The sequence below is a fragment of the Haliotis cracherodii genome, unplaced genomic scaffold (genome assembly GCF_022045235.1).
Source record: "Haliotis cracherodii isolate W230 unplaced genomic scaffold, xgHalCrac1.p SCAF_1, whole genome shotgun sequence".
Lineage (NCBI taxonomy): Eukaryota > Metazoa > Mollusca > Gastropoda > Lepetellida > Haliotidae > Haliotis > Haliotis cracherodii.
In genome coordinates, this window is record NW_027266264.1 from 17,866,723 (window position 1) to 17,889,624 (window position 22,902).

Genomic DNA, 22,902 nt, shown 5'->3' on the forward strand with positions numbered 1-22,902 from the left:
AATTCCATCTTCGCTCTGTGTTTTTATTGTCAGCGCCATAAGTCATGTTCATGTTTTTCACCTAAATGGTGACCTGCATCAGCCATGATTGAACTGAAAGACTGTTCAAAGCAGTGTTGAAACAAATTCAGTGACTCAATTACCAGTATTATGAAAACCAGTGATATCCATCAGCTTGTTTGAGTGCACTACTAACTTTATGTCAAGGAGTTTACGAATAGGTATCTCGGCCCGTGAAGATCCAGGGTAGAATAGGTCTTCAGCAACCCATGTTTTCCCGTAAAAGGTGACTATGCTTGTCATTAGAGGTGACTAACGGGATCGGGTGGTCAGGCTCGCTGACTTGGTTGATGCAATTGCATGGATCGATGCTCGTGATCAATCACTGGATTGTCTGGTCCAGACACGAATATTAACAGACCGTCGTCATATACCTGGAATATTGCTGAGTGCGCCATTAAACAAACAAAAAAACTAATAGGTCTCCACCACTCTTGTTGTAAGAAGGAAGTACATTGTATCAAGCACTGGTTTGTCCACATGGTCCAGCCCAGGCTTGAATCCAGCATCTGTCAACTGGTGTAAAACACAAACATGTACTTCTGTCTGTCCATCTGAATCATGATGTAGTTGGTTGGTTTGTTGTTCAACGCCGTACTCAGCAATATTCCAGCTATATGACGGTGGTCTGTAAGTAATCAAGTCTGGACCAGACAATCCAGTGATTGATATCATGAGCATCGATCCACGCAATTGGGATCGATGACATGCATCAACCAAATCAGCGAGTCTGACCACCCGATCCCGTTAGTCGCCTCCTACGACAAGCATAGTCGGCTTTTACAGCAAGCATGGGTTGCTAAAGACCTATTCTACCCCGGATCTTCATGAGTTGCATCATGATGTAAACTAGGTGACAGCATGAAGCTGAGATGAGCAAATTGTGGCTCAGGCATTATTATTATTATTATTATTATCCAATTCTTTAGCCTAATACTAACAGTCAATGTAGGATGTTGAAAAATGTTTTTGGAATAATTTTCAACTTACAGATCAGTACTGCTACTAGTGAATGAAAAACAAACTCATAGGTCACAATCACAGAAGTAAGATTGCAAAGCAATACTGAAATATATTGATTTTTATATACGTTATTCATCATTCCTTACGAACAGCAGTGATAAAATCTAGTGTTATTTCATTTGATTGTAAGACAGTTGTCTCCTAAACATATTGTGCAAAGTTATACATTTTTTGTCGTCAGTCTCCTTACCCAACTACAATATGATATATTGCCTAATGTCACAACTTCATCGACATGCTACATGTCTGTATAACTGCTTGGTCATAGGTTGTGTGGGGAGTTCAGTATATAAGCCTACAATTTGATCACTGAATATGGTGTATAATGATACAATATGTAGTCTGATGCTATATCATTGTCGGCCTTTGTATATACATGTTATGTACGATTCAGTTATGTGAACTTGAAGAAGTGTGAAACTTTCTAACCTATTAATGAAATTGCACAGGTTCAAGTATTTATGACATACTCTCTAACCAGCTGATCGGAATGGCCCTTCAAAATGTCGGCACCATTTGTATCAGAATTAAAGGGACACACCGTTAAGTCATCATGAATTGGGCAGAGTTAATCAGAATTTATGAAGTATACTACTCAAAAGAAGTTAAGGATCACCCCATTCTTTCATAATGGTAAAGTTAATCTGTCATGGCATGAGAGATTAACTATTGTATTATGAAAGAATCAGGTGATCCTTAACTTCTTTTGAGTAGTATATTTATTATTAATTGATAAAGATATGAAGATGAATGAATCTACACCAATAACATATATCTTTAAATGCACTAACCACCCACCATGACTTTTCAGTTAATATACAGTAATGTGGACAATTATGGGAATATCTGCGCTTTAAGATGACACATAATATGATGTCAGCAGTCCTGTTGTGTAGATACTGTATTGATGGAGTGTGGACCACCCTCCCTGTCATCTCCGCATGAGGAGTCTCAAAGAGCTGTAGCTTTAGTAACTGACTGGTTTGTGAACACCTGCTGCAATAACATTTACATCCAAGTGATTCTGTGATGCTCATATTTTGCTTATACTTCTTTTGTTACTGGAGAATGATGATAAACAAATAAATATTTATGAATGAATTGTTTATTTTTGTTTTTTTCAGCTGTTAGGATAAGGGACTGAGCATTTATTATTAGTATAAGGGGTGACTGGGCCGGTGGAATTGGCCATAGGACTGTATCATATTTACTGACCCCTTCCCGTTTAATGTAACATATCTTTTTTATGCACACCTGCGCCCTCCCCTCCCCCCCCCAAAAAAAAAAAATTACCAGTCTCAAAATAATGTTCAAATATATAAGTTTTATATCTCAAAACATAGGACTGTAAACCAAAACTTGTAAGAGGCCACTAATGGGATCGGGTTCTCAGGCTTGGTTGATGCATGTCATCATGTCCAAATTGCGTAGACTAATGCTTTTGATGTCAATCACTGGATTGTCTGGTCCAGACACGATTATTAACTGACCGTCTGAGTCTGAATATTGCTGAGTGCGGCGTTAACAACAAAAAACCAAGTCAAACCACAGGTTTGCCCTGTCCACACTTATTTGTTGAAAGATCACCATGATACAGCTACAACTCTTATGTCTAAAATACACATCAACTACATCCAAGCATTACCTGGTTATGTCTGCAAGCGTAATCCTGTAGTTGGAAATGTTTTATTTTTATTTTGTTTTTTTTAACCTGGATATGTATTGTACTACACGCAGCAGATCTTGTAGGCAGGTTGCAATACAGGACATGATGTACCACCGACACTGGTGATAAGTAATTCTTATGTCCCATGGAATCCTGTGGGATAAAACAATCCAGCGAGTCTGTCATGCTGCAGATGTATGATAACATACTTGTGGGCGTGTCAGGGGGACCCAGGTCTGATTTCCCATGTGGGTATGATGTGTGAAATCAGTTCGTGGGGAGCCTGCCCTGGGTATTGTGGTATCATGTGCATCAAAGGTCACGAAAATAAAGTTCTAATTTGCAGACAAAATAAGTTAGGGATAATGAATATTTTGGGGATATATATTTTTTGTAGTGAAGACTGAGCACACAATTTCATAAACATATTCCCCAAACTATTCATGATCCCAAATTTATTTTGTTCAGTGTATGAAACTTGATGTTTCACAATCTCAATAAAATCAGCTCGTAGTGCTCACTAATGTTACACATAGATCTGCGGGCAACCCAACTGAAGGTCACTTCAGAATGTTTTTTAATCATGCAACCTCAAAAAGATTGACACAAGTTATTCCAAACGACAATTACGTGCAGCACAACTAATTCCGTAAAAATCCTTGTCTATCTCTCGCTTCAATGGGATAAACATTTGAAACGGTAGGGACTTTCCATAGCCCATGGGAAGTACTGCCATACAATCTCCATTAGACATTCCAGAATTTTTGTTTGTTCAGTTTTCAAATTTTGCATTAAGAACTTTGTCAAAATATATTTCAAAAGGTAGTCTGGAATGGGAGTCGCCTCAATGAAACTAGTGCCGTAATGCTCGAGAAAGCTGCTTTCTAATTGACCGTTGACTTCCTGTCAGTCATTTCATTGGTTGGTCAGTTATCGAAAGATCGTTCTGGCGTGACCTGTAATGGCATGTCCTCAGATATTTGTGTAGCAGTAGCGAGCAAAATTATTTAACATTACAGACCCATACTTAGTACTCCAACTTCTAAATGCCGAACAAAGAACATAATGATGTACACAAACAAATAAATCCTTCTGTGTAACTTACTCCCGCATCTTCAGAACAAACCCCCACAAAAGTGTGATGTTCCTTGTATAGCAAAAGAACATTTTTTATTCAACCAAAGCAACTATTGATTTCATCTTGTCAATCAACATGTACACTCTTGAAACCCCAGGTACATGTACATTGAAATATAACTGGAAATGTAGCATTGTCTTAAATGGATCACATCCTTGCTTTGACAAGTTCTTTGGTTGTGTCAACTGTTAAGTGCTGGAACACACAGTGTTCAAACATACCTGAACATAACACACTAACAAGCATGTTGGGGTTATCACTGGGATACAAGGAGTTGAGATTGAGCCATTGTGACCATGTTAGCGAATGAATTGAGACCATTGTGCAAGTAGATGCATCAACTGACTGGAGTGACCGATTGGCTTCTTGATGTTGTCATTGGACTACTGAACCTTGAGGTGGACACATCAGTTTGAAGCAGCTCAGGTCATGAACCATCTTCCCGAGGCAAGGGAGTTAACTGACTGTAAAAGTCCAGTTTCCACACTTGCCGAACTAGGACGGAATTTCTGGGTTTGATCGTAGCGCCAACAGAGGCTATTATGAGTTAAGTCCCTTCTATGTCTCTCCTCTGATTGACCAATCAGATACCCCCTCTGACATAACTTGCTGTTGCTTTAAAAAAATGGCATTGCCCAGTGAAGACAATACCATTGATAATTAAAATCTATATTGTAATAAGACAGATCTTACTTTGCGAAATCACATCAAATCACCTGAGCATCTTAATTAAAAACATGAAAAGATTTGGACAATATCTGTTGACACTAAGTTGATGGTACACATCCTTTGCAAATCTCGCAATTGACCGAAATCTGCACAGCAGTTTACAAACCGGATGTGGATTTCATTTGTGATTTTGATTGGACTACCCTTGGACTTGTTAGTCCAGCCAAAATACAACTCCATAACTCCAGCCTAGTTCGACAAGGGTCTGGACTTTTATAGTCAGTTAACGCCCTTGTTTCAGGAAGATGCTCTTGAACTGGAAGGACGTCCATTTGACACATCAAGGCTTCAGCAGGCTCACAGTCACCTCACGACTTGACCGCTGCCCATTGAAGGACCTGAAACAGAAACATGTAGTGACTATTGACACTAACTATGATTGAGTCTCCTTACATCCACTCCTGTCATGGTGTTTACAGTAAGTATTTAACTTCCAGCCAGGGAGCGTGTCTGTCCTATCAATCTCTCACCTTGTAATCAGGGTGACAGCCGTGGAGTCGGAGGGCACATCAACTGGCTGTGAGTAGCGGTGCCAGGTGCTACGGCCGTCCCAGCTGTAGTATATGGGTAGGCCAGGGTAGGCACAGTTGGCTGTCATCACTCGACCAGCTTCCAACAGCCTGCAACACATCAAACACATCAGCACTTACAGCTGCACCCGAGGTTATCCAAGTTCTGTTACTGAACTAGCAAGAGTGAGTGAGTGAGTATGGTTTTACGCCGCTTTTAGCAATATTCCAGCAATATCACGGCTGGGGACACCAGAAATAGGCTTCACACATTGTACCCATGTCTGGAATCGAACCTGGGTCTTCTGCGTGACGAGCGAATGCTTTAACCACCAGGCTACCCAACCGCCCCTAACTAGCAAGAACATCATGACCTTGTATATGCTGAGGGACGCAGTCCCAGGGACAATCCAATTTCTGATCATGATTGTTTGTTTTTGTTTGTTGGCTGTTTAATGCTGCACTCAGAAATATTCCAGTGGTCTGTAAATAATCCATTGATTGACATCATGAGCATTGATCTACGCAAATTGGATACGATGACGTGCATGAACCAAGTCAGCGAGCCTGACCACCCGATCCAGTTAGTAGCCTCTTACTACAAGCATAGTCACCTCTTATTGCAAACGTGGGTTGCTGAAAAATATTCTTTACCCGGATCTTAACGTGTCTTCTGTTCATGAAACAGAATTGTAAATATTCATCTGTTGAAATCCTTAGCTGCCATTGTAGCCATTCCCTAACTCATCTGCCAAACAGATACTGGCATATTGAAAATTTTCTTATGCAACAATTTTGTAGCAAGCATTTTTATTTTCAATGAACAATAAGTCAAAGCAGCCATCAAGCCACTGGTGTAAACATCAACCTCATGCCAAAACGTTTACCACAAACATGGAACCAAAATCATTAGACAATCGTGAAATGAAAAATGAAACCAGACTGATAAGAAGTTCATCTTTTGCAGACAACTACAGTCACAGTAGAACAAGTTTCATTTGATTATGTCCATACCAAGAATAAAAGCCGCAATTTAACATGTTCAAATTATTAAATACAACCCAATAATGACAAATCAGCTTCCTTGAATTCCAGTTGTATTGTGCTTGTCATTAAATACTGTTCATGGGCGGATACAGCTTTTTTTAAAAGGGGGGGGGGGGGGGGGGGGTGCACAATTAAGATCTATTTATTGTCTTTGGTGGTAATTTATACAGAAATAAAGATTTTTTTCGAAATAAAAAGGGGGGGTACACAACCCCGCACCCCCCTCTGTCTCCGCCCATGCTGTTGATGTAGCAGCCCTGTGTTACAGGATATTTCCCTCACTTTACTGTACATACATGTTAGATCCGTAAGGATTTGGGGTAGAATAGGTCTTCAACAACTCATGCTTGTCGTAAGAGGCGACTAACGGGATCGGGTGGTCAGGGTCGCCGACTTGGTTGATGCATGTCATCCATTCCAATTGCGTGGATCGATGCTCATATTATTCACTGGATTGTCCCGGTCCAGGCTCGATTATTTACAGACCACCCTCATATAGCTGGAATATTGAGTGTGGTGTTAAACAACAAACCAACCAACCAAATCCTATCTTCAATTTAAACAGTTGAGGGAACCTACCTAACTCCTGGTGGTGGCAGATAGTAAGTGATGTTCATGTCCTCAAGTGTATGCAGCTCCTTGCTACCTAGGGTGCTGGCAAAATCTGCCCAGTCCTTCTGTCTTAGAACTTCCAGTTGGGATCGGTCTGTGACGTCCTCCCAGGATGCCTTGTGCCATGCCCGCTCTGCCAGTGCTATGATGCGAGGTGTGATCATCTCCTGCAGTTGGCCTGGTGTCCGCACCAGCTCACTCCATAGCTGGCCCTGTAGCCCTGCAGGAGGGAGGGAGTGTTATAGAAACAGCATGGGGTACTGTGGCCCAGCACGAGGGAGGGAGTGTTATAGAAACAGCAGGGGTTACTGTGGCCCTGCCTGAGGGAGGGAGTGTTATAGAAACAGCAGGGGGTACTGTGGACTTCTACAAGGGAGGGAGTGTTATAGAAACAGCAGGGGTTACTGTGGCCCTGCCTGAGGGAGGGAGTGTTATAGAAACAGCAGGGGGTACTGTGGACTTCTACAAGGGAGGGAGTGTTATAGAAACAGCAGGGGTTACTGTGGACCTGCACGAGGGAGGGAGTGTTATAGAAACAGCATGGGGTACTGTGGACCTGCCTGAGGGAGGGAGTGTTATAGAAACAGCAGGGGTTACTGTGGACTTCTACAAGGGAGGGAGCGTTATAGAAACAGCAGGGGGTACTGTGGACTTCTACAAGGGAGGGAGCGTTATAGAAACAGCATGGGGTACTGTGGCCCTGCACGAGGGAGGGAGTGTTATAGAAACAGCAGGGGGTACTGTGGACTTCTACAAGGGAGGGAGCGTTATAGAAACAGCATGGGGTACTGTGGACTTCTACAAGGGAGGGAGCGTTATAGAAACAGCAGGGGGTACTGTGGACTTCTACAAGGGAGGGAGCGTTATAGAAACAGCAGGGGGTACTGTGGACTTCTACAAGGGAGGGAGCGTTATAGAAACAGCAGGGGGTACTGTGGACTTCTACAAGGGAGGGAGCGTTATAGAAACAGCAGGGGGTACTGTGGACTTCTACAAGGGAGGGAGTGTTATAGAAACAGCAGGGGTTACTGTGGACCTGCACGAGGGAGGGAGTGTTATAGAAACAGCATGGGGTACTGTGGACCTGCACGAGGGAGGGAGTGTTATAGAAACAGCATGGGGTACTGTGGACTTCTACAAGGGAGGGAGCGTTATAGAAACAGCAGGGGGTACTGTGGACTTCTACAAGGGAGGGAGCGTTATAGAAACAGCAGGGGGTACTGTGGACTTCTACAAGGGAGGGAGCGTTATAGAAACAGCAGGGGGTACTGTGGACTTCTACAAGGGAGGGAGCGTTATAGAAACAGCAGGGGGTACTGTGGACTTCTACAAGGGAGGGAGCGTTATAGAAACAGCAGGGGGTACTGTGGACTTCTACAAGGGAGGGAGTGTTATAGAAACAGCAGGGGTTACTGTGGACCTGCACGAGGGAGGGAGTGTTATAGAAACAGCATGGGGTACTGTGGACTTCTACAAGGGAGGGAGCGTTATAGAAACAGCAGGGGGTACTGTGGACTTCTACAAGGGAGGGAGTGTTATAGAAACAGCAGGGGTACTGTGGACTTCTACAAGGGAGGGAGCGTTATAGAAACAGCATGGGGTACTGTGGACTTCTACAAGGGAGGGAGTGTTATAGAAACAGCAGGGGGTACTGTGGACTTCTACAAGGGAGGGAGCGTTATAGAAACAGCATGGGGTACTGTGGACTTCTACAAGGGAGGGAGCGTTATAGAAACAGCAGGGGTTACTGTGGCCCTGCCTGAGGGAGGGAGTGTTATAGAAACAGCAGGGGGTACTGTGGCCCTGCCTGAGGGAGGGAGTGTTATAGAAACAGCAGGGGTTACTGTGGCCCAGCACGAGGGAGGGAGCGTTATAGAAACAGCAGGGGTTACTGTGGCCCTGCCTGAGGGAGGGAGTGTTATAGAAACAGCAGGGGGTACTGTGGACTTCTACAAGGGAGGGAGCGTTATAGAAACAGCATGGGGTACTGTGGACCTGCCTGAGGGAGGGAGTGTTATAGAAACAGCAGGGGGTACTGTGGACTTCTACAAGGGAGGGAGCGTTATAGAAACAGCAGGGGTTACTGTGGACTTCTACAAGGGAGGGAGCGTTATAGAAACAGCAGGGGGTACTGTGGACTTCTACAAGGGAGGGAGTGTTATAGAAACAGCATGGGGTACTGTGGACTTCTACAAGGGAGGGAGTGTTATAGAAACAGCAGGGGGTACTGTGGACTTCTACAAGGGAGGGAGTGTTATAGAAACAGCAGGGGGTACTGTGGACTTCTACAAGGGAGGGAGTGTTATAGAAACAGCAGGGGTTACTGTGGACCTGCACGAGGGAGGGAGTGTTATAGAAACAGCAGGGGTTACTGTGGACCTGCACGAGGGAGGGAGTGTTATAGAAACAGCAGGGGTTACTGTGGACCTGCACGAGGGAGGGAGTGTTATAGAAACAGCAGGGGGTACTGTGGCCCTGCCTGAGGGAGGGAGTGTTATAGAAACAGCAGGGGTTACTGTGGACCTGCACGAGGGAGGGAGTGTTATAGAAACAGCATGGGGTACTGTGGACTTCTACAAGGGAGGGAGGGTTATAGAAACAGCAGGGGGTACTGTGGACTTCTACAAGGGAGGGAGTGTTATAGAAACAGCATGGGGTACTGTGGACTTCTACAAGGGAGGGAGTGTTATAGAAACAGCAGGGGGTACTGTGGACTTCTACAAGGGAGGGAGTGTTATAGAAACAGCATGGGGTACTGTGGACTTCTACAAGGGAGGGAGTGTTATAGAAACAGCAGGGGGTACTGTGGACTTCTACAAGGGAGGGAGTGTTATAGAAACAGCAGGGGGTACTGTGGACTTCTACAAGGGAGGGAGTGTTATAGAAACAGCATGGGGTACTGTGGACTTCTACAAGGGAGGGAGTGTTATAGAAACAGCAGGGGGTACTGTGGACTTCTACAAGGGAGGGAGTGTTATAGAAATGGCATGGGGTACTGTGGACTTAAGTGGAAACGTGCTTGAACAAAGTTTCCAGCTTCTCAAAACATTTTGCCAGAACACATCCTTGCATCATCATGGGCACCACCCCAACAAATGGGTCACCCACTGTAATCCTGTGGGTTGTGACCTTACACTACCTCTGCTATACCATTATCTCTCTTAGAGCTGACAGGCTAGAGGGGCTGTGATGTGGTTATGGTCAGGTGTGTGAGATAGGACATGTATAAAAACATACAATTTAACGTAAAATTTACAAATGTCTAAATTTATCCTATCTCACACTATGCATTTATCCCACGGCTAGATGGCCTTGCTGCAACTTTGATGTTAAAGACCAGAGTCTCTACAGATGAGGTAGCTCACCCTCCACTGGGTACCCAGTCTGGGAACCCGAATAATACTGACAACAAACATGAAATACTCATCATATCCCCACCATTACGACATGTCCAGGTGTGTTCAAGGCAAGAAATATAGTACGGTTTTCAAGATCTGCTCCAGAAACGAGCACTATCGCCATTTTCAATTTAGTCAGGTGATCGATTCGTGTAAGGTCATATCAGGATTGCAGTGCATGACTCATTTGTGGGGGTTGTGACCATGGTGATGTTGGGATGTGTTACAGCATAATGTTTTTTTAGAAGTTGGAAACTTTGTCAAGCATTAGGATTAAAAGAAGGAAGAAATGCATAATGTGAGATTGGAACACTTTAAAAATGATCCTTTCAATAGGTTAGGTCAAGTTTTTAAAAAGATAATCTTAAAAGTCATTTCTATTTTTTTCCCTTCTACCGACCACATTTTTTAACACAAAATGTGCAAATCAAGTTGAAATCATCCAGCCAACACACTTCTTACCAATGATATTCTCAGGTCTTGTAAGCATACACTCATTCTCAAGGGAGAGTTTCTTCAGCTCCGCCTCCGTGAAAGGCTCCCCGGTCATCTTGCGGTCAGCGTTGGCATACAGTGTGTCGGGCATGAAGCTGAACACCTTGTGCGTGTCCAGATAGCGCCCTGACCAGTACAGACCCCTCTCCTCGGGGTGGGGCTCATAGGGGTGGTCAAAATACAGATGCGTAGCTTGAGACATCACCACCTGGGACAGATACACGACAACATCAGGAAAGGTTATTGTAAAACAAAGCGTAGTGTGTGCTGTAATCTGATTGTTTTTTTAAATGGGATCTGATCCTGAAAATATTTCACACTTTTCACTGCATATGAACACTTTTCTTGATTGGTGTCTTTTCTTTCTCAATTCCAAATTTGAAATAAGTGGTTAGGAGAAATGGATGCCATATATATTATATCAATATTCACCAGAATAACTTTAATTTATTGTTTTTTACCACATTCTGCTAATCAGGTGGGTTTAAGCATGATGGAAGCTAGCATTGTATCGTGATGTCATAGCATGATTTCATAGCATTGTATCGTGATGTCATAGCATTGTATCATGATGTCATAGCATGAATTCATAGAATTGTATTTTGATGTCATAGGTTTACAGCATGATTTCATAGCATTGTATCGTGATGTCATAGCATTGTATCGTGATGTCATAGCATGATTTCATAGTATTGTATTGTGATGTCATAGCATTGTATTGTGATGTCATAGCATGATTTCATAGCATTGTGTCATGATGTCATAGCATTATTTCATAGCATTGTATTGTAATGTCATAGCTTTACAGCATGATTTCATAGCATTTTATCGTGTTGTCAAAGCATTGTATCGTGATGTCATAGCATTCCAGTGTGACTTCATGTCTGTTTCACAACTGTGAGTGTTCACCAAGTGAGGGAGTGCTATTGACAATTACTATTTAACTTTTGTTACCTCCCTTGCAGATACAGGCCAGCGAACATGTGGCCAATTCATTGGCTTGTTCTTCAGCACAACTAGGAAATACAGCTTACTTGCATTATTTCGAGATGGGACTTTTAAAAGAAAATTTGAGGGTCTCAGTGAACTTCAAAAAGTGCTAGGGGTGGAAAAGGGGGGCAATGGCATGTGGAATACAATATTTGACTACCATTTGACTAGGAATATTAAAGGATTTGGGTGGGTTTTTAAAAAAAAATGGAAATAAAAACAAAACGTGCAGTAAACTTTGATGATGCAGGCGATGCCTGAGAACCAGGACTTATTTTTTTAGCCTTAGCTTTACCCTGCTATGAGTACAGGACATTGTTGGGATCATCATGCAAAGTATCAGCTGGTGGTTAAAAGTATAGTGGCAGACACTGGGCAAAAAGGACATTACCTACAAATATACATAACAAACCTTTACCACTGAATAACTGACTTTATAGATATTTATAACCACAAGTAAATGTAACAGACAAAGCATGACAGTTGTTATGACATCAGCAGTACCAACCAGTGGAGACCGATGAGGACACCCTGCTCACCTACCTGGTAGCCTGCATTGGCCAGCTTCACCGTGTCCGAGGCCATGCCTGTCTCCCAAACATTCTTCCAAGCATAAACCACAACACTGTCATTGTCAAAATCTGATCGATCAAACAGCTCCGTCTTCTTCATCACAATCCCATCCTGCCACGCAGCAACATCTAGGCCATGAGACTTCACGATCTGAGCCACTCTCTTCACGAAGTATCCCATGAGCTCTGTGACCGAGGACACTTCCCCCGCTGTGATTCTTGCCTGACAGGCTGGGGATTCCAGCCACGCTTTATACGGAACCTCGTCTCCTCCAAGGTGAAACATCTTCAAAGGGGAAACACCCTCATGCATCGCCTTCACTTCCTTCACGATCTTGTCAATGAATGTGTATGTTGATTCACGCCCGGGGTCAAGGACATTGTCTGAGAACATCTGTACCGATTGAACCTTGAATGGGTTCTCAATATCAGACAGCAAATACTGACAAACTTCTTCCTCAGATCTACCTTCCTTCCTCAGACGGCGACATCGGGCTGCCATGGCAACAATTGCAGCATGACTATGTCCAGGCACATCAATCTCAGGAATGACCTCGATGTGTCGGTGTGCCGCTTCCTTCAAGATCTCTCTGTAATACCACATTTCAAAACACTGTCAGATACCTCATCCCACCACTGTAGACATTTCTAACATCATCACAAGTGAGTGAGTTGGGTTTAACGCCGCTTTTAACATTATTCCAGTCATATCACGGCGTGTCAGCTTAATGTGGGAGGAAAGCCCGAAGTGATGCAGGTCTCAGACGTTTACCACTTCGGTGAAACCCACGAGCACTGGTATAGTGCTGACAAACCTAGAAACATAACTGGGGCGAACTGGTATTTGAACCCACAATCATAGGTTTCTGGCGTCCCCAAGGGACGCAACTCTGCACAGCAAATCGCGGCGCCTAAGACGACTGGGCCACCCGTGCCCCTCATGGATAAATAAGCCAGATGATGCACATATGAAATCAGATCTGACCAACATAGCTCAACCCTACCTGTTAGGGCTAGGGACGGGTAACTTGGGTCAGGTGGGCCCTGAGTAGGACCCGGGTACCCACTGTACTACCCGGACCCATGGTTAGTCACGTGATATACAATCTCATTAAAATCAGATCTTAGTTCTCGCTACCACTTGTTTAGCAGTAGCAAGTACTAAGATCTGATTTTACTGAGATTGCTTGTAATATTGTTTAATGACCAAATCTCACAAGTCGCTAATGTTCTCAATTCTTTCTGACGATGCACACATTCCTTTGACTTTGTTTGAGTTAAGGTAAAGCTTCAGTCAACTTCAGTGTATGCATTATCTGATTGTTTGATACATGTATCTAAATAGTATTTGCCACGGCTGCAGTATGACAGTTCCCAATCAGACATTTTAATCCCAACTCTTGAGACCTACAGCGGGTACCCGGGCAGGGTCGGGTAATAGGGGGTCGTGTGCCCGGCTAGTAACATTGGACTTGTCCCAGCCTTCCTACCTGTAGTCCTGTACTGTGTAGAACCCCGAGCCAGGGTACAGGTCAGGAGCAGGACCGGAGCCCAGGACTGGAAGCAGGAACTGTTTTTCCTCCAGGTCATGACCTCGGCGACCTCCGACCTGCGAAGCAAAACTGCTTGTTATGATTTTTCTCCAAACCATCACCCAACATGAGTGTTTAGAAATCAACTTCCCAACCGTGCTTTCTGTATATTTTTATTTGTGAATACATGCATATGTGCGAAAGTATTGAATATGATAATATATTACAGGCTCGCCAGTTCCTGTGTCATTGACCAATAAAACAAATGCCCCTCAATTCCTCAATTACTTCTCATACCTCGGACATGATTTCCGCAGTAATTGGCAGGTTGGTTGCTCTGATGCTCATGTGGATCGGACAATGCACTTTGAATGTAAACATGTATATTACCCTATCAACATGATAACATATGTGAATACCAGGTACTTAAGGGCCATGGAATCCATTACTTGTGAACATGACTAGTCTTAGTCTGCACATATCACAACACTAGAAGTCCACTAGTCTTAGTCTGCACATATAACAACACTAGAAGTCCACAAGTCTTAGTCTGCACATATCACAACACTAGAAGTCCACTAGTCTTAGTCTGCACATATCACAACACTAGATGTCCACTAGTCTTAGTCTGCACATATCACAACACTAGAAGTCCACTAGTCTTAGTCTGCACATATCACAACACTAGAAGTCCACTAGTCTTAGTCTGCACATATCACAACACTTGAAGTCCACTAGTCTTAGTCTGACTACATCACAACACCAGAAGTCCACTAGTCTTAATCTGACTACATCACAACACTAGAAGTCCACTAGTCTTAGTCTGCACATATCACAACACTAGAAGTCCACTAGTCTTAGTCTGCACATATCACAACACTAGAAGTCCACTAGTCTTAGTCTGCATATATCACAACACTAGAAGTCCACTAGTCTTAGTCTGACTACATCACAACACTAGAAGTCCACTAGTCTTAGTCTGCACATATCACAACACTAGAAGTCCACTAGTCTTAGTCTGCACATATCACAACACTAGAAGTCCACTAGTCTTAGTCTGCATATATCACAACACTAGAAGTTCACTAGTCTTAGTCTGACTACATCACAACACTAGAAGTCCACTAGTCTTAGTCTGACTACATCACAAGACAAGAACTCCTCTAATCCTAGTCTGATTACATCACAAGACAAGAACTCCTCTAATCTGAGCCTCAGAGAGCTGAGGCACCTGAGTGAGCTCCTCCAGTCCGGGAATCTGCAGTCTCCATCCCTCATCATCTGTCAGGTGGAGATGCAGGCGGTTCAGCTTGTAGCAGCCCATGACCTCCAGCAGGGCCACCACCTCGTCCTTGGTGTGGAAGTTGCGGGACACGTCAACATGCATCCCCCTGAACATGAAACACATCCCATGATTCAGGTTCTAATGAACATACTGTTATACATTTAGAAAATGCATTGAAGAAAATCCCCGGAAATATAACGTAAAAATAATCTTGCCTCATGATAAAATGTCAGAAAGATTTACCAAAGTCAAATACAAATAGACATATGACAATTTTAAAGTTCCTTTAATAATTTGAATGTACAAATATATATAGCAAACAGGTGATTATTAATTATTAGCCATACAGAGCTCCAAAATATTCCCTTGCTGAATGTGGGATAGACCCAAGTGGGAGATCTTCAGCTTGACAAGCATTTTACCAACTTTACCCAAGCCCCCAATGTACATGATGTGAAATACACAGCCTTCCAGCATCAGGGGAGTCACTGCTGGCTGAGGCTAATACTCTATGACCTACCTGTACTGGAACCTTGGAAAGTCCACCACAGAAACAAGTGGAAGAGTTCCATCAGAGCTCCGCAGACTCAGGAGAGACCGTCCTGCATAGAAGATCCCTGCTGATGTTGGAGCCAGGAGTCTCACGCACTTGGAGCCGATGTCCAGGCTATAGGCCTCCTGGTTGTCAGCACACTTGGGATCCGGAGGAGCCACGGAGCCCAGCATCACTAACACAGTTCTGTCACGCCCAGCTACCTCCGCCTCACTACACTCCACCAAGTTCAGGCCAAGTGACTCTGTAACAGTCCATGAGTGAGTGAGCTGGGTTTAACTCTGCCTTGAAATTTTTCAGTTATCATAGTTATATCACATGTCATTTTAATTACAAAATCGGACTGTGATACAAAATCTGAAATCAAAGTCATTGATATACCGTATTTTCTTGAGTATAGTGCGCACCCAAGTATACATGGTATAATGCACATTCCCCTCAGTATTCAGTAATTCAGAAAAAAAGATTTTACGAGTATTATGCACAGAAAAAAATTACTCCATACACCTTCAGGTAAACGAACGGGCGATAAGAAACTTGGTTAGTAAAAATTTGAATTTTGAGATAAAAAATCACCAGAGATGTTGATTTACCATTTAAATTGTATTTTCTGTTCTTCTAGGCATTGTTTTACATTCAGGGATTGATATTACGTATGTACTTCCTCGTAAACTAAGCTGGAGTCTTTGTGTTGATGGGGGGGGGGGGAGTAAAACCCATCAAAACTCATTATGGCGTGTACAATGCGCACCCCCGTCAACACTGCCGATGAAATGGAGACACTTATTGGAAGTCTACTACTTTTCAGTCAGTTTTTGGAGTTTTCCCAAAAACATTAAGTTCAGTAGGAAAAAACAATGTTTTTTAATACTGACAAATTTTCTTTTTCTTTTCTTTTCCTGGCACTTTGGTCTGAAAAGGAAACGATTTGCATCTGAATGTACAAACTTGAGTCCTCCGCCATTGTCCCTGAGATTTACTACCTCTTACCGTCAACACTGCATAGTGAATTTTGATGGCAAAGTCATTGCATTATTGAATTGCAAGATTCTGAAAATATATTTTCCTATTCTTTACAAAAGTTTTTTGGTTAGCAGTGGCTTTAAACAAACCAATAATATCTCACTAAAACTGCAATGAAAAATCTACAATGTCCTGCCTTTTGGAGTTTGGGTGAACATCACTGTCACGTACAATGGATGAGTCGACCTGGGATGAAGACTTGATATCTCAACTAATATGTCGTACCTGACAGGTATCGTGCTTCATCTCTCACTTGGTCATGTGACCAGACGATCCATCCCGGCTCCAGCAGGTTGACGGGGTCACCTGGCCTGACCTCCAGCTGGTACGGTGTCGGGACAATCAACTTCACGTCTGTTAAAAGATAAAACACAAACTCACATTAAACATCGGTTTCAGTTAAATAATCATCATCTGTATATATCCTAGAGGAGTGCTACATTTTTAAATGTGTGTAATGATAACAATTACATACATGATCATGTAGGAAACAACCACAGGTGGAAAGTTGGTTGGTTTGTTGTTTAACACCGCAATATTCCAGCAATATGACGGCAGTCTGTAAATAATCAAGTCTGGACCAGACAATCCAGTGATTGACATCATGATCATCGATCCACACAATTGAGATATAATGACATGCATCAACCAAGTCAGCGAGCCTGACCACCTGATCCCGTTAGTCGCCTCTTACAACAAGCATGGTCGCCTTTTACAGCAAGCATGGACTGCTGAAGACCTATTCTACCCCGGATCTTTCAGGTGAAAAGGGATTAATGGCGTGTTCAAGAATATTTCACCCGTACAGCAACATGCATGCAAGTGCCCATTTCAGAGTGCTAGGTATCTCTAAGATACCATGCCCAAGTTTCAATATGGATACTGACTATAAGCCGACAACTCCATGTTTTATCCCCATAATGCAAAGCACAGGTAACAACAAATTCCATCTTTTAACATCCTTTGGTCTGACATGGCAGGAGGATCTACCAACGAGCGTCCACTCTCCAAATGACCAAAGACTTTAGTCAATAATAGAGTTGAGAAAGTACAAATCCACAACGATACCATGTCGATCAGATCAGCATATTCTAGTGTAACGTGTGGGCAACTAGTGTTAACATTAAACACACCTGGTTCTCCGCCTCCTGTATTGGCCTCATTGTTCTTGAAACGAAATTCCGCACTCCAAGGATCATACAGGTCCGTCCTTCTCTGACCATTGCTCAGCTCATAATCAAACCTCTTCCACTTGCTTGGGGTGTCAAAGCTAGAGACAAACTCCAGACTCTCGCCCACTGTTGACTTGATCAAGCGAGGCTCCAAACCCTCAGATGTGAGGTACCAATTGGGGAATACATCCGTCTTGGCAACCGAATAGTACTGGGCCTTAAATTGGATTTCAATGGTTTGTCCAGTTTTCAGTGTGGCAAATCCTTTCACAGGTTCAAGTATGAACAAGCAGCCATTGATGTGTTTCACTTGCATTTTAACATCTTCGTACACATGTGAGTCTGAGACGGGCATAAAATCAGGCTCCATCATCCGTAAGTGACAGAAGTATATTCCCCATTTACCGTATCCCAGTTGACTGGAGGAGGTGTTGGTGATGTGGATACTGCCACGATAAGCACCTCGGCCATCACTCAGATTGTCTAGTACAGAGTAGCGAATGTCTAATGTGTCTGCAAATGTATTTAACAGCGACTGGTCCATTTTGTTGATAAAAGTGAAGAAACCCTGAAATATACAAGTACTGAGTAAGACAAGACATGAAAACAAGAAATAAATTCAAAGAGGAAAACCAGTCAAAGAAAAAAACAGATTTCAGCTTCGGGGCAATATTTACTTGTTTTACTTCCTCAAATGCAGGGTGACACCAAACTGAGAGACACAAGTAATATAAAACATATTTGAGTGGTATTCAGAGGCCAGACTTGTAACTAATAGATGGTATAGATGATCACATCATTTTGTACAATTGTAGCTACAACTGTATTTATATGTGTAACAATAAAGTTGATCATTCATATATCGTCATCAGTTAATTAAAAAATGGATATGATGACACTAGACAGTTGTTTTGAGGATTATCTCAGTCAGTGACTAGTCTTAAGAAAACATTGATTGATATTTTTCACTAAAATATTTAGAAGCATGACTTGTTAGCACCTCCTCTTCTTAATTTTTGTATCTGTCTGGAAGACACTATATATGATTTTGAAAAAAGAGCAGTGGTAGAAACTAACATTTTTGTCCACTAGTCCTTATAATCATAGCATATAGCAAAACTCATAACAATGGGAAAATTCTACTAGACCTTCTGATAGGCCTACCTATAAGGGTCAAGGATCGACTAACCACAGGACCATGTAACTGATAATAATAACAATTAAGAATAATTTTTTAAAAATCGTAGACGAGCAAGTTTTTTTGTTGTTACTATTATTAGTTAGATCTACCACGGACCTATAAAACCGGTTATAAAAGTCTGTGGATCTACATGGTCCTGTGGACTAACATTTAAAGGGGCACTGATCTAACGCAATTCCCCGGACTGGTTGTTGCCTTTGTTATTGTTTTTTTCCCGGTGAGTACCCGGATGATACGCAACACAACTGAGCGTGACCAGAGACTGGGCTACCGTCTGCAAGGACATCTAAATAAACTTGGAGGCTGGAGGCAATATTTGTTTTACGCATTTTTGAACACTGATTAGTTTAACCGTGATCTATAAAGATTTCAACAAAAAGCGCATGTTAATTAATTTCTTCAGCCTAAACAAACAGACAAAAAGAACGGCGGAGCCAATCGTATGTCGTCATTTGGAAATACCCCAGATGGCATTTTCGGATTTTTGGATTACATCGATAATACGATTACTACTCACTTGTTGTCATCCGCGTTTTCTGGTATAACCCTACACTTGTGTATTTGTCGTCATTCACTTCATGCTCAGTTAATGAATTTATTACAGGTACAATTAGTGGTAGCACCACTTAGATTACCTGACAAAGGTTCCCATTTGGCATTTATTGTGTCTGGGGTAATTATTCAATCTAAATCCAGGTTTGAAGTGAGGTGAAATGTGTGTTATGTAATATGCACGTGTCAGCCAAGCAAGAGGTGAATGATCAGTTGATTTACTTTTTTTGTTCCTAGTCATCAAAGGATTAACAGAAATTACGTTGATTGCTTAATCACTGTTATCTTGCACAGTGGATATGTCAAAAGGGAGTGTTTACACGTCTAGGTTTACTAAAACAAAGGGAATACACTCATATCATAGCGTGAAGTGTCGATGTAAAAACAACATATTTTGTTCAAAGGGTTAGCGAATAATACGTTGATTGATTGCTCATTAATTGTTATCTATCACTCAATGGGTTTTTTAGGAACCATGGACGTTATGTAAATAGTTTTCACGTGGGCTTTCTCTGCCGACCCTTGAGACTTGACACCTATGTGAAACACCTGAAACAATCTAAGTGATCAGTTGAGAAAGGAACACGGGTTATAATATCCCGAAGCGATATATATCTTTAAAAAATATTTGATTGTTACAGAGACACGTGACATCGAATAAGTTTCTTTGTACAGCTGTAGACGAGTGGGATATTGTTCCTTTGTGTGGATATTCACGGATACATTCCTCGAACAAGGAAGCTGCCCAAAATTTATACACATAAATTTGGTAGGTTGTAATTGTGCTATTTGCATTTTGTTTTCCTTCATTCGCTGTAGCACGGACTTGTATAGGCCCGTGGCTGTAGCATTGAACCGATTCGTTCTTGTTCCTCTACGTCTTGGTTGGGAAATTCTTCAGATTGACTAAAATTGATTAAGACGATCAAAAGGGCCTAACAACATCACAACAGATTATTATGTTGGATTAGAAGCCAAACAACATAGACATGTACTTTTCAACGTAACATTTTCAGTCTCTTGGTGATGACATTAAACATCAAAAATCGTTATCATAATAATACAGACGGAAATGTTTTTCAGTCACTTTGTAAAATAACTGAATATTTAGGTGTTTAGTAAATTTGAAAATGTAACACATTTTGACAGTAAAAAAATATAAACACTATAAAAAAAAGCAATGCTCAGGTGAAATATTTGTTGCAAGTCAAAATAGTGTAAACGAAAATCGCAAAATTACCAAGCAAGTGACTTATCAAAATTTTGTCACCATTACCGATGCTACCCGCAAAGATACCTACATTTCTTTATTATCTCGAAAACTGTATCTCATTTTGTTGATCAATGTGACCATACGCCCTTATTACTACCCATAAAAGTGACTAATGCGCTTACAAATGGCGCAGCAGAGATCGCGAACTAGTCTAGATTTCTGCTATACATCCGGGTACTCACTGGGAAAAAACAATAACAAAGGCAACAACCAGTCCCGGGGAATTGCGTTAGATCAGTGCCCCTTTAAGACTAGTGCCAATTTCTATAGCTGAAAAGAGGTATCTGAATTAATCATACTTGTTAATTATACTTCATGTTGAATTGTAATTATAAATACCTTTTTATTTTGAAGGACACTGCGTGTGTTTTTACCAGCTGGCTCACTTCCACATCAGCCTGTTAGAAGCCTATGAGACATTATCTGTCTAAATCTAGTAAATGGTAACAAAGCGCCTGACTGACAACACGTATATCGTAATGATCTTTCTACTCCGATAAATGACACTGCAAAATGTTGATTTGCTTAGCAGCAGCCTTGCTTCAGCTTCACAAAATTGATGTGAGATCTTACCAATCAAGAAAATGCCGCTACTTCTGAACGGCAGCGTTTCATGTGCGACACATCAGTTCAGCCACCATTTTGTCCCATACTTGGTCATGTGACCCAGGACTCAATTCGAACACAACAAGGGATCTTTTCGGGCGCAGGTGTGGGCCCTAAATGCTACATGTAATACATCTGGCTACCCAGTATATTATTCTAAGGTAAAAATTCGACATAATTATGACGAGGATAAACTAGTATAATCTGAGGAAGAGAATATATGGATGTCATTTTTTTTATTATGAGGAACACAACATTTCGGAGTATATGCTTACTCCTCCATGAGGTGGATAATCTGGCTATATATTTTTTAAACAATAGAGCAAAATTACTGCTTTCGCAAAGTAAAATCACATAAACTCAAACATACAGAGAAGGATACACTGATAGTGATTTTGACGCTCGCAATCCCCATGGGTGATTTGGGTTAAAACGTACATATTGAACCACGGCAATACGTGATCATACGTACGTATAACTTCTTTCAGTGGCATTTAGAAGTTGGTGTGATGAAGTAAGACGAGTTCTATGGATGAACAACTTCTTTATTACAATTAGTGCGACGTTTCGGTGTAGATCCTAACACCTTTATCAAGCAAGTGATGGATAGTGCTAAATAACATAGGTATATATACTTATTAACTGGCTTCCATCATCTCTATCAGTCTGCTTGTTGACTCTGTGTTCATTAGTCATCCACTGGCTTCCAGTTATCTTAATCAGCTCTCTGTGTCCACCAATCATTTACTGTATAAACATTGATGTTAATAAGTATATATACCTATGTAGTTTAGCACTATCCATCACTTGCTTGATAAAGGTGTTAGGATCTACACCGAAACGTCGCACTAATTGTAATAAAGAAGTTGTTCATCCATAGAATTCGTCTTACTGCATACGTACGTAGCTGTACACAAGTAAACACAGACGTATTGCCTTCGGCCTCGTAGGATATAAATGCGTCAATAAAAATATGTTGGTTTTTTGTGTGTGTACAGCTATGTATTCCTGTGAACACATTAGCACAAACATCTGCCGCTCTCAAAGAATGTTAATATCAGAGACCATACACCGGTATGTGTTCTCTCTTAATATCAAAGCGACTCCGGCTATTATAATTGTAAGTGTGATTATTACGTTAAGTATATTTTTATTTTGATCAAATAATATTTTGAAAGCATGGAACATTCACTAATCTACTACTACAACAGGTAACCCAATAATCATTAGTGCATGAATAAAGAATATTCTGCAAAAAAAAGGAAACGCAAAAATAGTAAAATAGTAAAATCTGACAGAGTGTTGCCGACATCCATACAAAATTAATACCAAAAATGAATTAGTCATTTCTGCATGGATCAGGATTGATATGTATGGAAAGAATGAGGTAGGTACTGCAGTCGACCGGTCGACCACGTATCACTACTAGAGCACAGGGCAGATTCATACCTCTACGTCACGTACGT

General features: G+C 41.8%; 1 protein-coding gene across 1 annotated transcript; it reads right to left on the reverse strand.

Moving 5' to 3' along the window:
- Window positions 1-4,839: 4,839 nt before the first annotated feature.
- Window positions 4,840-21,469, reverse strand: LOC139473841 (beta-hexosaminidase-like). Its single transcript, XM_071256614.1, has 11 exons — window positions 21,404-21,469; window positions 17,766-18,372; window positions 16,858-16,986; window positions 15,577-15,853; window positions 15,003-15,162; window positions 13,730-13,848; window positions 12,211-12,829; window positions 10,645-10,885; window positions 6,752-7,004; window positions 5,087-5,236; window positions 4,840-4,954 (listed from the first exon to the last, which is right to left on the reverse strand). Exons 2-11 carry the CDS (start codon window positions 18,346-18,348, stop codon window positions 4,897-4,899), a joined length of 2,589 nt encoding a protein of 862 aa, XP_071112715.1. The 5' UTR covers window positions 18,349-18,372; window positions 21,404-21,469; the 3' UTR covers window positions 4,840-4,896.
- Between the last annotated feature and the right edge of the window lie 1,433 nt (window positions 21,470-22,902).